A 15669-nucleotide genomic window follows, 5' to 3' on the forward strand; every position below is an offset into this window, starting at 1 on the left:
GGCCGGTATCCCTGTTCATTACTTCCTCCACCCTCTATACTCCCACTGGATTTTACATCATTCTTTCTGCATATACAAGTTACTGGTCGACTCAACATTACAAGGACGTAGAATTCAAGATTAAAGAAAACCGTATGCTCTTAAGGGGCATGAGAGACACTAGAAGTCTGTATGTGTCTATCTAAACTACCCGGGAAATTTTAAACGGAGTAAAGAAACAGAAAAAAAAAATTTAAAATAACAATAAAAGTAAAGCAGGGGAGGCTTGAGATGAACAACCGAGAAAAAGGTACATCGATAGTATATATTCCTGTGTAATGCAATGGTCTCGACCGGCCACAGCATAGGAATCTTGACTACAGCCCCATTACTTCACAACGGCGATCCGAGAAATGTGTCTTGCAACTTATTCCTCTCGTCTCTTTATCAGTTCCTATTCCCTTCGAAGAACTTCCCTCCATCTGGTTCTAGCTTGAGGATCAACGTCTCACACACACATATTTCAGAGACTTTCCTCTAAAGCCCGTTCGTTTGCCGACAGGTTCTCCGACAACTTACTGTTCTTTAGCCCGTTTACCTGTTCGTTGTTGGCAACTCGTGTTTTTTGGTTCAAGCTACGACACGAACCACGCGGGACACGCGAACCTTTCGGATAGCCACCTACTTCTGATTGCAGCCCTTCCAACTCAACCTTCATGCGAACACGTTCGGGCAGGCTGCATACGAACAAGATAGGTATCCACACTCAACCAACTTGAGTGTACACGGTACGTTATAGCATATTGTCACTTAATTCCGCCAGCTCGACTATCGCTTTTATCGGCACAGTCACCACGCCTACTTCCCAAAACTTGTATAGCGACGGCGCCCTTTGGGATAAATAGGCCGTATTCTCTCTTAGCTAACGAATAAGTAGAAAGCAGAAGTACTCTACAGGCATCCAGAGGGACAGGATAGCAAGGGAGTTGAGTATCCTCTTTTAGGGGTGGGGAAAAGTTTTGGATGCTTCCACTTTCCGAGACTCGACTCAGAATCAGTTTGCCAACAGCTTGTTTCGACCAATGAGTGGCTCTAGACTACCATCTACTCCTGCGAGCTAGGTTGTCAAAGACTGTTAGGCCTATTAGGAAGGAAGAAAGAAGGGGATTTCATATTAATCCCCCCCACGAATAAGTCGGCGGAGCATCCTGCAGTTCTAGTCTATTGAGATCCAAACCAGTCAGTTCTTACAGCAGCTTGTTTCTGAGTTTTCAGCAACTACAGGTTCCTATTACGCTCGCATAATTTTCTTGGGTGGCTGTTTCACCGGCTCACCAACAGGAGAACCGTCATATCAGATCATCCCGTAAGCTTGGTATCGCATAAGACAGGCGGCGCGCGAGAAAATAGCCATTAACCCTCTCTCACTAGGAACTCTAGACGCTGCCTGTACAGAATCTAGGGAGATACTACTTTATAGTCTCAACATACGAGGCCCTTCGAACTTCTGCAACACTACTCCCGAAACAGGTGTTTGCTCGTTCCATTTGGAACGTATCCCATCCTATAATCCCCTAGGCTTGCTCGAAACAGGCAGCTTGATGTCTGCCGTCAAGTTTGAATACCCGACCTATAAGCTGTTCGAGGTGAGTCAAACTCGAGAGAAGGCATATAGTTGTCGAAAATGTATTGACCGGGTGTTGTAGCCTCAGTACCATCCACAGAGGCCAATAATCGTCGATACTGACGCGCTCGAGTCCCCCGAGACGGTGATCCTTAGGTACGAGGAAGAGGCCGCCGCTAGAGCGAACGGAGGAGACCTTCGTGGGGATTCCCCGCCTGGTCTCCTGTCTATGTCCACGTATTCGAAACCACAGCCGCCCCAAATGCATGGTAAGTGCTTGCTTGGTCGTTGCTTGGTTAGAATCCAAAAAGCACGTGTGTTGTGCTTTCGGTTCTAACAGGCATATCATTGGCGTTGATGGATTTAAGGGATTATAAAGCTAACTCGATTTTCGAGCCACAGCGTTCGATTCGTCGAGATCGTACCAAGATCCTCACTACCAATACTCTGCTCAGCAATTTGCTGCCCAGCAACCTGAAAATGCTGCTGCGCAACTCAACCAGATGGCCTTCGCGGCAAACGGCTCTGCCGGCCAGTACATGACGCCAATAGTAGCCACGCTGATCTCATACCAACCGACAGCGGGCATATTTGGAACTAAGGTATTGATCAAGATATCGGCTCCGTACGATCTGATCGCGATCACGAGTCATTTCTACCTCGCGTTCGGTTCCCACAAGAGTCCGGCACACGCTGTTAGGGATACAAGTGATGCGAGTGGCTTTGGTTATGCAGTCAGCGGAGACGCACCGCAGCTCGAAGACACGAGGAGTCCCAGTCCCAACGTGCCTTTATCACTCCTGATCGAGAGCGCAGCCGGGCAGACATTGGCTACAATTGATGTCGGCACGTTCACTTATCATGACACTCCAGCCGGGAGTGCAGAGGGCCCGCCTGAGGATGTCACGCGGGCGAAAAGGGGGTCCAGATCACCTGAACAGAGGGAAGTCCCTACAAAACAACAAGAACCAGACCATATGGGAACCGATTCTGCTACAAATACATACGGCTATGCTCCCACTGCACCACAGGCCGTCGCGTCTAACTATGACACGAGCTACTCAAACAACGACAATATGATCGGGACTTACCATCGTTCGTCCTACGCAATCGACTATCCCCGTCCGCCGCCGCTGAAAACTCCTTCGTGGAACTCGTATGGCCATTCTCTCTCGGCAAGGAGTCCTCTTACGGGCGTCAATCATACAATCAGTCGGCCAAGCAGTATAGCGACATTACCGGCGCCAACAACATCTAGTACCCCGCAGCTGATCCGGACGAGCACGCTACAGGCTTCAGGGCCGACGGGGGGCGGTCAGCTCAACCCGTACGCTCTCTACTCGACCAAGGCGGTGTTGAAGATAAATGGAGATCTCGAGTCGATGGTATCAGGGTGGACTCAGGACGAATGGGAAGATCGAAGGCGGATCGTCATGTTCAGCAAGAAGCAGCAAGGCTCAACCCTTTCGACGTCATTCAAGGCTGTACCAGTCAACGAGCGACCGCAGAATGGCATTTTCGTCAGTTGCATATACTGGGCGGAGAAAGAAGAGTGCTTTGTGACGAGCGTCGATACAATTTCCTTGTTGGAGCAGCTCGTGGCTGCGCCAAATAGGTTCACCGTGGAAGAGAAAAATCGTATTCGTCGAAACTTGGAGGGTTTCCGTCCCCTAACGGTCAGCAAGGCCAAGCCAGAGACCGAGGAATTCTTTAAGATAATAATGGGCTACTCGGTCGTAAAACCGCGTAACATCGAGAAGGATGTGAAAGTGTTCCCCTGGAAGATTCTAAGCTCGGCACTTAAGAAGATCATCTCTAAATATGTGAGTACAAGTTCTCTAGTAGCTACTATATTCTTAAACTCCTTCGAATTATATAGAACTCCCGTCGCTAACTCTACGACCTAGTCTGCATCACCTTCGTCTACGGTACCCCCTGGACCGGGGCCGACTTTACTCACACCTGTTAGTAGCACGAGCCCGGGTCTCTATGGACCACCGCATACACCGACGGTGTCAGACGGCGGCTATTCTCACCACGACTCACATTCGATGCCATCGCCACGGTCTCTAACAGGAGCACCCTCGGCATGGGCCGCGTATCCCGGGCGAACAATATCCCCTGGCATCAAGTCACACTCTCCCCAGGGCATCCACATCCCAAGCCTTGCTCCTTCATACAGACACGCAGATACGAGACCACAGCAACACTTACCGGCGCCGCCAAGCTACGGTATGGCTCCCCAGACGCAGCGCTGGGACCCCATTTCCGTTTCGAGCGGCTACGGCGATGCCTCAGCAGCAGCTTCTACCTATACGACGAGTCACCAGCATCACCAAAGTCATGTGTACGGCACTGGAGCATACGGTGATGTCAGCCATCGGGAATAGCGGCGTAACTCCTGCCGCCAGGGATGAAGTTGGTGTGGCGCCGGGCGCGTCCCGCGAGAGGACGAGGGTTGCAGGACGGGCTATCCATTCTTCCAATATCAGGGAAATAAACAAGATCAAGCCGTAGTCTGGAACGCGGAATCTAGCTCGGACATCCGTATCATACCTTCCTGCACATAACCCCCTCGCCTTTCATTATGCCGCTGTGAAATCATACGGCACTAGTATGGTGTGAAGCAGGAGATGGTTCTGCCTCTGGGACGGTCGAGTTTCTTAGGAGTCAAAGGAGAAAGAGAGATAGAGAGAGAGAGCGTGTGTGTGGTGTGCGTGCGTGCGCGTGTGGTTCGTGATGGGGAGCCATGCTAGGCTCCAACCGAGAAGATGGAGAGAGAGAGAGGACCATTCGTATGATGGCATATGCCAAGTTTGTTGAGGGTTGGTGGGGAGCGCGCCTCATGAGATGGTGTATAGGTTTTGTAAATCGTGTGTGGGGGAAAAAGGGGGGTGAGTTCGGCCAAGGTCAGCTGTTGTGAGGTCAACCAATCATAATTCAACCCGGTACTCCAACTTGATCGCACGATACCAAACGAACTCACCCTTGTTTATCTTCCGGTGTCCTTACTTCGCCTCTTGGATTTATTCCGCCGTGGGAGCCGCCGCACCCGTGACAACTTCAAACCCTCATGCTCCAAAGCCCAGGCTACCTCTCTTAACAAGGCTAGGTGGCTGGGTGGATGCAAGCCATTGCCACTATCATAATTATCACGTCTTATTCCCTTCTCGGGATCGGAGAGGGCTAATCTGGGGGACCATGATCGACTTTGCATAGCTATCTCGAGTGACTGATTGGTCACAAGCATGTCGACATGCAGATGCATCCATGTGGGCAACATGGATTGTGTCTATGTCTAGATGTGTGTCTATCGGGTGCGCGCCGCTGCCGCTGCATGATGCATACCATCTGCGTCACGCAGTCCTTCAAGCATCATCGGGAGCTGTCTCTCCCTGTCTCTCCAATACTTCGAACTCAGATTTAGTGGTTTCACGACAGCTACTTGGTCTCGAGGCTTATGCTATAACTCTTGGCCTTGCAGATGATCTACACAATGCATTTCATAATAGTCCCATCACCAGACTCCACTAACATCTTATTTGATATCTTATTTGATACCACAACCGGGGTATAGGGGGCATGGTTATGGATACCGAATAAACAAACATTCACTGGCCATATACAACCCCAGTCCTTACCGAAGCTGGATGCCTGGTGATGCCTGCATGCCTTTCTACGGGCACCATGAATTGTTATAATATTAGCAAAACTTGTTGCTTGGCCTAAAGACGACTTACTTTACCCCCCCTTCACAACACACCAATCTACCCCGGGATTCAGACCGTACACTACTTGTTAGCCTTACTATACTACTCCTCTACTTCTTACGGTCGTTTTTTGTCTTTTACCTATCCTTGTCCCGGGATTAGGACGTCTAAGAAATGTAATTCATTTCTTCCCTTCCGGGTTTCGGCTTCTTGTTTTGCTCTCTACCTAGTTAACCAACTTTAACGCACTGATGAAGTTCGGGCGTGTTTTCTACGACGACCTGGCTTATTCATATTTCATTTATCTTTCTATCAAAGCTAGACACCCCTATCCAGGTGTCTAAACGCATACATTGTCACTCATTACTTCATTTTTCCTACAACCCTTTCTAATATTTCTTTTCAAGCTCCATCTTGCGTGATTGGGACGCCCCCGCGGCTCCCGCTGGGAACCCTCAGCTCTGACCAAGTGTTAACACGGATAGAGGTAGGTGGGGGAAGGGTTAGGTACCTACTTAGAGGGCGTGGTATAGACACGCATGGTGGTTTGATCGGTTGGTGTCTTTTCTGTTCAAAGCATTTTATACCCTGTTTGTTTCGCAATTCTTGTAACTTTAGCTTTCTGTTTTATTCTCTTCTATTTTGCTTTGCTTGCTTTACTAGATCAATACCTTTAAGTCAGAAACGCATTTCGTCGGGTGTCTATTTTACGGACAAGTGTATTTGGGAATCGGGGACTACCATGAGAACCTAGACTAGATGATATGGTCTTGTTTATTATTGGGCTATGGGAACTAGGGCTGGGGCGCAATATTGAGAGACGAAGGAAGAGAAGCAATAGATGCATGTCAAGGATTAGATGGCGGAAGGCGTTTTGGGAACATAGCTTGTCTACCTATCTAGCCTATTTACCTAGGTATCTTTAACTTATTTATGCTATGGTTGCATCTATACGACTACTATGAGATTGTTAGGTCACTCAAAGGTTGAACCACTAGACATATCGAAAAATATAGCTTTTCTGGATTATCTTATAATGGCATGAAGAAGGGACAGCTACATTTCAGCCGGGTATCCCCCCTTACAATTTTAAGTCCTCCATCATGTCGGCCAATGTTTGCCATCTTTGATCGCCCTCCCACGAATCCTTGGCCTTCCCCATTACGCTCCTAACCGCGCTTCTCGCCTTACCCTTCCACTTAGTACCGATGATATCTATGCGTGATCCGTAATTTTCGTACGCCGCTACTAGCTCCGATGTCCTTTGAACTACAGCATCCCATGCGTCTGGATCTGTTAGCCAGCTCCCATGTTGGCTTTGAACGCCGCCAGATGCTGATAACGAACTCCCGACCCCGCCGACAGCCGTCCTCCACGCCTTCTCCGCTGCGTCCAGTGCGCCTGTCCAGTCTTTCCTCCAGGCACGAAGGCGTGACACCAGAGCCCAGGACGCCGAATTTGTCGTAATGATGGGCACGATATCATTCTCGAAGAGCGAGATGATCTTGCTTTCGATGGTACCCCTTGCTGGCTCGAATATTTTCCCTTCTTCGATGTTTGTGGGGACAGGCGTCTTAGTCGCCTCTCTAACCAGGAGGGTCAGGATATCAAGATCCAATGCGTCTTCGCTCTTGCGAATGCGGATTACATTTCTAACTCCGATAACCACATCTTCTAAGTCTGGATTTGGTGAGATACTTGCTGCCAGAGTGATTACGTTATCCCAAATTCTCCAGTTCGAGTCGGCAAGTGTTGCTCCACGCTTAAAGGCCATTAAGGAGTCGTGCAATAGATTATTTGCGGACTTTCCCAGTTCAGCGGCGCGCTTCGTGCTTGTCATCCCGTCCAAAGAGTTAGAATCATCCTTGTCAAGCTTTTGCTGTCGTTCTCGTGTTTCCGAGATAATTTGGCGATACCAACTTAGGAGGGAAGTTCCAAGGTTGCTCCATGTCCTCGCATCTTCACCACCGGAAGTGTTATTTGCGCTTGAGATTGCTCTCTGGAACGCCTCAGCCGCATCAGGGAAGTTTCCAAGACGAAGCTCGATATCACCAAGTCTGCTCCACATCTCTGAGCTTAGCCGATTAACTCCAACAGCAAGTTTGTATGCTTCTCGAGCTTCTTCCCATCTCTGCATTCGGAGATGGAGCTCACCGAGTGACCTCTGCGCCCTTGAATAACGTCCATTGGAAATATCCCATGCACGTTGATAGTACTTAGGATCGTCCTCCATATCTCCTAATATGCAAAATAGGCGAGGGGCATTGGGAGGTGGAGGGGATCGTTCTGAACCATAGAAGTCAGTCGCCTTTAGAGATGAGATATCGAATTCGACATCGTCCTCGTCGTAATCATCTTTCGGATTGGCGGCACCTTTAGCATCAGGAGTGCGATTGAATAACCGCCATCGCACGATAGCCCGAGCTTTTTCTTCGCCTCCGCTACCCCGGCCTTCCTGATCATCAGCCGCCGCGCTACTTGCTAGACAGAGCGCAACTTCTGCCCACAGCCGTAGGCGTTTGAATATCTCCAAGGCCGAGACAAGTGATCCAACCGTTGTCCAGGCGTAGGCGAGCTCGGACTCGAGGTGCCAACGCGGTGGAGCCGACAAAGCATTGACATACCGTAGCCTCTCCTGCGGCGATGCTGATTCGGCCGGTTTGGGAACGGGGAAAAATGATGTTGGTTTTTGAAGGTCATCCTGCAGGCCCTTCCCGTCATCAGGCGTCACTTGGATGGCGGGGATATCGGGTGTGGTTTCTGGCTTATTTGCACTTTGACGTCTCGTCCCATCTAAGCCATTGGTCTCTTCCGTATCCACGATAACCTGATCCACAAGGGCCTGCATCTGCAAAACTGCACGTTCAACAGTTCGACTTCTGTTCAACTCAATTCGTGACCTTACGAGAAGAGCTTGGGTGTATGTTTGCCAGTTGGTTGACTTATCGTCAATCACTCGGAGAGCGAAGGGTAAAATCTCTTCCGAAGTCAGCGAATCTGCAGGTGAAAAGGTATCTTTTATGGTTGCTTCAGTTAAAAGTATGATGTGGTCCTCCGGACGAAGCTGCGGTTGTTCGTCCGGTTTAATATCTTGTAACTCGACTGGAAGAAGTGAAGCTCGACTATCGATTACATGGCTATCAAACTTGATGTTCTCTAACAAGGTATCATCGTTTAGAGGAAGCGCAATGGGTGTGGCGTTGGAGGCGTGGTCTTGTCCAGGTACCGTAGGAGGTAACGCATGACTTTTAGCAAGTACTACGAGTTGACTGATATTCTTCTCTTGAAACCGTGTACGCTTTCCAGGGGCTCCAGAAAGAGCATAAGAAAAGCCGCTAATCTTGGTGGCTAAGTTCAGGGCCTCTCGAGCTTTTGCATCATTGCCAAGTAAGATATGGCAGGCTGCCTCTTCCAGAAAGTATTGGATACGATACTCTCGAGGCCATTGTGTCTTTTCCGAGACTTGATCCGTCTCTGTCGGCCTAGTCACAGAAGTGTCGGCTTCTATAATGCTTTTTTCAATAATCTCTTGGAGGGTTGGCACGTCTGTCCAGCGGCCGCTCTTGGTGAATAAAGACCCCGGACCTAGTGAGGGCTGTGTGATGAGTTTATAATGCCAGAGGTGAATCCTCAGCCGAGTCCAGGAGAGGTGTAGCGGGATAGAATTCTGCGAATCTGACCAGACTTCAGGTAACTCAGTTGGTAATACAAGGCCTGTTGTGAAGATGAATCTCGACAAGCAAAAGAGCTCTATATGGGGTATGTAAGGATACGGAGAAACGCCATCCACCTCAAGCCAGCTGAGACAAAGCCTCCTTAAAGACGTTAAAGACGTTAAAGACGTTACCGACTTCGTGCCATTGCTTAATTCAGTAGGAGACTTTTCCTTATCGAAAGCCGAAACAAAAATAGCTTCAACTGAGCTAAAACCTTGGAGAACTGGACCTGTAACGTTTGCCTGTAAGAAAGCACCTAGAGAAGCTAGGCCAAGGCGAATTGTCTCAGTAGCAAGGTGGGATTTCAAGTGAGTTTCGTCGAACCCCGATTTGATTTGCTTCTCGGGTGATTGCGCCGCTATATGTTGGACAAATTGGGTTATTATGCCCTGTGCTGGTTCAGTATTAAATGGTTCAAGGAAGGACGAATTCTCAAAAGATCTCTCAATCGAGATGAGTGTATCGGGCGAGAACTCGTTGTCCACCATCTTGGACTTAGACTATGGCATAGAGTAATTTTATCTGTATTTGCCCGATTTTAGAATGGAGATGATGGTAAAATTAAATCATTATACGTAGTATAAGATATTGACTTTATCATCCGATGAAGAGTAAAAGATGTTTCAAATGATGAACATCGTTAAGACGTTTACAATACAAATATGAGTGGCATTAGAAGGGTTTGATAGTGAATGTACGTAGAATGTACGTAGAATGCGATGTAATCGATGGCGGGGGAGGGGCAATCTTGGCATTTTCTCTCTTATTTTTTTTCCTTCTTTCTTTTTGAGTTTTTCCCTCGAGTTACAAATCATTTGGCATTAGATGGTCTGTGCGAGGCCATTGGTGAACAACTCTTGCCCTTAGTACGGATTACCTTAGGTACCTAACCTAATGTACTTTAAACCCCTTTAACAGGTACCCGGGCATTAGGGAACATTTACGGAAACTGGTCGTTAGGAGACATGGTTATAAAAGTATTACAAACTGAGAAAAAATATTTTGATGTAGTCATTATTATTTCATCACTTCATCTACTACCTATTTGAGTGGACGATAGCAAAAATCCTGAGCATTGAGCTTGAGCAAGCCTCGGTGCTAAGAAAAGAGTCGTAGTTTGCATCGTGGGGCTATCTCAAGATACAACCCTCCTCGTCTAGTTCTGCACCAGTCTGTGCATACACAGATGATATTTAAAGTCATGAAGGCTTATCAAGTATCATTCATTACAAGCCTACCTTGCTGATCGATATTCGTACGCCACATTTGCTACCAGTTTGCTTTATTTCTTCCCCTTCTTTCGGCCGGGCACGACCTTGAAGCCAGCACCCTGCATCAAACTGGCATCACTAGGGGTCTCTTTGTAGCTGCTCTTCTTGGCTACCTCATTCCAACCACCTGCTGTGCTTGATTGCGTGTCTGCAGATGGGCTTTTGGCCGGCTGCTTCTCTACCACGCCTTTATCGGCTAACTTCTTGCGCCGAATAAACTCCTCGGCAAAGTGACGTCCGTCCATCGTTTTAGAGTTGGCATAGATAGCATCCGAGATAAGATCGCCTACGAGAGGGAACCCTATCAACGTGTTGGCGAAGGCTTCAACTATTGCAAATCCTCGTTAGTAGGGTTATCATTAATATGGGTTATATGCTTCAACTTACTGTCTGTGACACCTGTGATTCCTTTAGCCAACTGACCGTGAAGCCATTTGGTAAACTCCTCCATGGCTTCCGTATGGGCAGGGCCGGCCGTGGAATTCGATGCCTTAACAGCGGGTCGTGATGGGGGGGTTGCAATGGTAGTGGCCGCTGGCTTGGGAGCGCTCGGAGGTCGTACCTGTGAAGAAGGGCCAGTTGGCGGTGCCTTTACCTTACCTCCGGCTCCAACTGTAGCCCACCCCGAGGTGTTGGCGCTAGGTGCTGGATTAGGGACAGAGACAATGTTGGGTTTGCTGGCGAGATCAGCGTATCGCTTTCCGACGCTGCTTACAGGTCCGGTCTGTGAGGCTACCTCCTTCGCTTTCTGCTTGCGAGCTTCCTCTTCGCGCTGGATATCGGCCAACGTCTTTTTCTTGTCTAAGGTCTGTGCCTGAGCCGTAGGTCCAGCCGCCGGTATCTTCCCCGGGGCCGGTTTTGCCCATGGGCTGCTGGCTGTACTAGGATTGACAGGCGACGCGGTTCCCCACGTGCTGCTTGTAGGTAGACCCGGAGCAGCAGCCGCAACCTTCTCGCGTTCTCGAGCTGCCTCTTGTTCAAGCTGAGCACGTCGGGCAATAGCCGCTTCCTCTTCTGCCTTAGCTACCTTCTGAGCTTCCGCCTGTTGGATCTCTTTGAGGCTGGGTCCCTTATGTGATTCTAACCCGCCGTCCTTAGCCCACGGGGCAAGCGGGGGCGGTTGAGCCGCGGCTGACGACGGCGTCATGTCAGGTGTGCCAGATCGAGAACTCGTAGCGTATTGCTCTGGTAAATTAGATTTGACGCGTTGTGGGGCGGGAGCAGGTAAAGGTGTAGCGGATGGAGGCGGCGGGAAAGGCATTGGGAGCCCGCTGATTTTTGCGGCGACTGCAGCAGCTTGAGCCTGCTGATATTGCTTTGCCAAGACAGCCGACTGCTCATTCTCAACTTGATGGCGGGTAGCCTCTCCACCAGGGGATTGTTCAGAAACCGATTCGGGCTCAATAGGGCGTGCGGGTGAGCTCATTTGCGGAGCCTGCTCGTTAGACTTATTGCGAAGAGGCGACGCTTGTCGTCCCGCCATTTCGGCATCGTGTTGTGCCCTAAGCTTTTCGAATTCCTGCAAGCGCCCTCGAAAGCCTTCTACGTCTTCGCTGAGTTCACTAGAGTTGGGGAGTTGGCTGCGCACACCTGCTTCCGAAGCGGGCGCGCCGATGGGCTGTGGTGGGAGGCTGCCGCCTATCGCCCCCGTACCATGGAGGCCAGCCAACATCTGGCGTTCTGGTCCTGTCAGACGAGCTAGGTCGTCCTCTCTGAACATTTCTAGTCCTTGTCCAGAACTACCTGGGACGGCGGCTTGATGTGTAGCTGGCGCGTCGAAAAAAGAGCCCGGTGTTCCAATAGCACCAATAGGGGGTTGTGGGGGCATTGTGATGGGCGATGTGATGCTACCAAAACTCGGTTGACTTTGGAGGCTGTGAGCGCTAGAATGATGATGCAACCCCGGGACAGCGGGCATTGGGACACGGCCCATCGACTGCTGGGTTGCGTAATATTCGCGATGGCGAGCCATCAAGTATTGCTCTTCCTGCTTGCGTCTCTCGAGATTGTTCTGCTCTTCTGCCGTCAAGGTCCTGCCGAAACTAGGAAAGGCATTGACTAGAGGCGGCTGTATCACGCCACCCGAGTTAGAGAAAGGACCAGTCTGAGATGGCGGACCGTGAGGTATACCGATCTGAGGAACAAGGAAGGGCTCGCGAGAGTTGCCGATGCGTCTAATCAATTGGCCCAAAGGCTCGAACTCCGAATCCTCTAGTTTCTTGACACGAAGGTCAGGCGTAAAGAAATTAGCTTTGTACCAGTCGTTCATTTCTAACCCGGTGAATGGACCCTGTTGCTGGCCTTGAGGATCTAGGTAAACCCATCTCATACGGTCGGGCATAACCATAGTGCGAGACTGGACAGAAGGGGGTTCGGACGTCTGGCTGGCGGCATAGGATGGTGCATTGCTAGTCGCCGTAAAAGTCTGGTTGTGAGGAGCGGCCGAGATACCATGCAGACTTTCAGAATTGACTGGTGTTCGACTAGTCTCGGCCTGAGCAAACATGTCGGCAAATATTCCCCTGCCGGCTCGCATAGGGCTATCAGTTTCGCGGCCATGATCGCCGGGGGCAGTACGGCCGATAGCACCTAATGGATTAGGTTGACGAAGGTCCGGCATCGAATCGCTAAGGCTTTCATTGTCCTGGCTTTGCATCTGCGCCTGCATGGCTGGCGGAAATAGAGAACCGAGCTTGCTTGCTCGACCAAAAGATCCGGAACCACCAAAGCCAGTCGTGCTCGCGGGACCGAACACGCCGCCAAGATTACCGAGGCTTGGGGACTGCAGGTCTCCAACAGGGCCGAAAAGTGAGCCGCCAAAGCCCGAGAAGGGGGCACGCTCGCGGTCTGGCGTACTGGAAGATGGCCAGCCAGTTAGATTACTCAACGGCGGGTAGGCCTTCGCTCCAACGCTGGATGTCTGACTACGATCGCTACCGTCAAACGTAGCATGGGCAAAAGAGCGTGGCAAACCCCCGCCGTAGCCGGAGACATGGTCGGCGATACCGGTTGGGCCGTGCTGCCTGTCCCCCACGTCCTCGTGCTCATTTCGTTCGCCCGGGGGGCTTCTATAAGGATTCGTTTCGGACGGACTTAAAGGCGCTTGTTCATGTTCCGGGTGCCCCCCCAAGTTGAGACTGGACATTCCGAAGTCACTAGTAGATCCTTTCACCGGCGTATCGTACGAGGTATGAAGAGGCGGATGAGACATTGGAGGAGGACTCGTATCTTGAGCGCCTCCCAGAACAGCACTTCCCGAGACGCTGTCTTCGCCGCCGAAGGGGTCCGTATCGGTGCGCTGGCGCGGGCGCCAAAGACGGTTAGCATCCGGAGTAACACCCTCACCTGCTTTAGCAGCAATACTATCAGAGCTCTCCTTAGGAATCAAGTGCGCTAAGCGGCTTTCGCCACGAGGATTTCCAGCTCGCTTCTCCCCAATCGTAGATCCAGTAAGCGCAAAATTCCCGAAACTACCTATGCCAGGCAAGGTGGTCGAGGCCGACGTCTGCCAGAGAGATGCTCCTCCGAAACCCGAGCTACCCGGAGCCGTATTGTTGCGTATTAGATTACCAAAAGGCAGAGATTTAGCGGGGGCCTCCCGCGCACTAGTATCCTCTTCGGGTTCCTCAAAAGTTGAATCCTTCGGGTCCATATTCTTTCGGCCAAACCAGAATGACGCATCATCTCGAGGTGGGCGCGTAGCAGACGTCGGAGAAGTCAAGCCACCACCACCAGAATATGGGTTCGTATCGGTAGTTTCACGTCGTCTCGTCCCAGGTCTTGACGTAGTTGAGGGTGAAGCGAGTCCGAAATTGCTTGAACTTCCGTGGGAAAGAGAAGCTTTCCGACCGTTTATCCCTCCTCCTGGGTGATTCCCGTCTTTATTCTGAGCCGGGGGCTTTACAGTAGAATTTACGTCGGACGCGAACAACTATTTCAAAAGTTAGTCCACGAGATGACTTATTTTGACGGTCGAGACTTAGGGCGGCGACTCACTTCTTTCTCGTCTGGGCTCATCTCCTGTAGGCCGACTGCCGTTGTCGATCCTGGTGCATCCCAACAGATATCTGGCTCTTGAGGGGCGACGTGGGACTCGGCAGTCTTACCCCAGCCTCTCGATGTCGTACCATTGACATGTCCCGGGGTCCATCCGGGCGCGAACAGAGCAGAGACATCGGGCCGTTGAGGATTAGACACGTGAACGACGCTGTAAATAGAGAGGAGCTGGTCTCGCGAGTATCTAAGGATGCCCGAGTTATCGACATTGGTGGAGCCAACCGGCATGGCAGAAATAACGGCAGGGTCAGCAGAGGCTGACTGGATGGTTTCGGAATTTTGCATCTGGCTATTGAGCGACTGGCTCGAGGGCGTAGTCGATATTCGACGGAAAGTTAGAGTGCCGCCGTTGGTTGATCGTCCTGACCTAGACCTAGAAAAAGGGAAAGAAAGGGGCAATCAGCTTGCTGTCAAGGCAATCCAACATATCTAATAGTAGCAGAGTAGTAGTAATAGGCAATAACAACGTACCATTCGCCGCTAGTATTATTCCCTCGACCATCACTTCGAGCACCCGATCTCGTATCACGGCTCGGGTTCTGACCGGCAGCTGCTGAGGCGAAACTTGAGGGGAGATTTGAGGTCATTGTCACGGTTAGGGGGGCTGCAGCCTTTATTCGCGAGAAATATAACCGATAGTAATGATCGGCGAAGTGGCGTGTTGAACTTTGGAAATTCGAGACGACTCGGAAGAGGATTGAGGAGGATTGAGGATTCAGGCGTGTTCCAGTCTGGTTTGTTTTGTTAGTGTCGCCGTTGCGCGACGAGAGTGTAAAGCAAGGTGCCTAGGGCTTATGCATACGCGAATGTGAATGTGAATGTGGATGTAGATGTGGATGCAGATGAGGATGTGGATGCAGATGCGGCTGTTAATGCGGTTGTGAATGCTTTCGAAATACGAGTTACGAGTATCAAATGAACAATACGTTTCATGGAAATGTTGTCGCAGGCGTAATAATAGCCGATTCTGCTTCGTAAAGCTATTTTGTGCAATAGGTAGGTACAGATGAAAGTTGTTGTTCTTCTCTGCAAGATGCGGTGGTGTCGAGTTTCTTCTCTGGTGACGACTTGGAAATTCCTTAATTTTTTTTTCTTTCCTCTTGTCGAAATTTCAGGGTGGACACCGGACGGTAGAGTTTCCTAGGCAGCTGGAGGGGAAGAAGTACTAGCCATCCGCCAGCTGTCAGCTGCCACGCATAGGAAGTGGAAGCTACCCAGGTACCTTAGGTACTTTAGGTACTCAGCCACAGGCAACCCACTCCTGCAGTTTAGGTACGGTGGAACTTTACATGAGAGCCACACACGAAATGACT

The 15669-nt window shown here is 50.4% G+C and overlaps 2 protein-coding genes across 2 annotated transcripts; one reads left to right on the top strand and one right to left on the bottom strand.

The window, feature by feature from the left end:
- The first annotated feature begins 1147 nt into the window (after positions 1-1147).
- Positions 1148-3601, top strand: F5Y00DRAFT_139761 (uncharacterized protein). Its single transcript, XM_048004351.1, has 4 exons — positions 1148-1345; positions 1411-1625; positions 1686-1872; positions 2006-3601. The coding sequence occupies exons 2-4, from the start codon at positions 1581-1583 to the stop codon at positions 3508-3510; spliced, it is 1737 nt and encodes a 578-aa protein (XP_047862658.1). The 5' UTR covers positions 1148-1345; positions 1411-1580; the 3' UTR covers positions 3511-3601.
- Positions 3602-10027: 6426 nt separating this feature from the next.
- On the bottom strand, positions 10028-15464 carry F5Y00DRAFT_243379 (uncharacterized protein). Its single transcript, XM_048008661.1, has 5 exons — positions 15159-15464; positions 14828-15087; positions 14297-14729; positions 10688-14231; positions 10028-10628 (listed from the first exon to the last, which is right to left on the bottom strand). The coding sequence occupies exons 2-5, from the start codon at positions 14941-14943 to the stop codon at positions 10312-10314; spliced, it is 4410 nt and encodes a 1469-aa protein (XP_047862659.1). The 5' UTR covers positions 14944-15087; positions 15159-15464; the 3' UTR covers positions 10028-10311.
- Positions 15465-15669: the final 205 nt, after the last annotated feature.

Source organism: Daldinia vernicosa (genome assembly GCF_022497035.1).
Source record: "Daldinia vernicosa strain CBS 139.73 unplaced genomic scaffold F5Y00scaffold_41, whole genome shotgun sequence".
Taxonomy (NCBI): domain Eukaryota; kingdom Fungi; phylum Ascomycota; class Sordariomycetes; order Xylariales; family Hypoxylaceae; genus Daldinia; species Daldinia vernicosa.

What these genes read in the sequence shown, in the direction of transcription:
- F5Y00DRAFT_243379 (XM_048008661.1), bottom strand. Translation starts at nt 14,943, where the DNA reads ATGACCTCAAATCTCCCCTCAAGTTTCGCCTCAGCAGCTGCCGGTCAG. An exon ending in AATAATACTAGCGGCGAATG is followed by an intron (nt 14,730 to 14,827) that starts GTACGTTGTTAT and finishes CCCTTTTTCTAG; the next exon opens with GTCTAGGTCAGGACGATCAA. An exon ending in TGAGCCCAGACGAGAAAGAA is followed by an intron (nt 14,232 to 14,296) that starts GTGAGTCGCCGC and finishes CTTTTGAAATAG; the next exon opens with TTGTTCGCGTCCGACGTAAA.
- F5Y00DRAFT_139761 (XM_048004351.1), top strand. Translation starts at nt 1,581, where the DNA reads ATGTCTGCCGTCAAGTTTGAATACCCGACCTATAAGCTGTTCGAG. An exon ending in CGACCTATAAGCTGTTCGAG is followed by an intron (nt 1,626 to 1,685) that starts GTGAGTCAAACT and finishes CGGGTGTTGTAG; the next exon opens with CCTCAGTACCATCCACAGAG. An exon ending in ACAGCCGCCCCAAATGCATG is followed by an intron (nt 1,873 to 2,005) that starts GTAAGTGCTTGC and finishes TTCGAGCCACAG; the next exon opens with CGTTCGATTCGTCGAGATCG.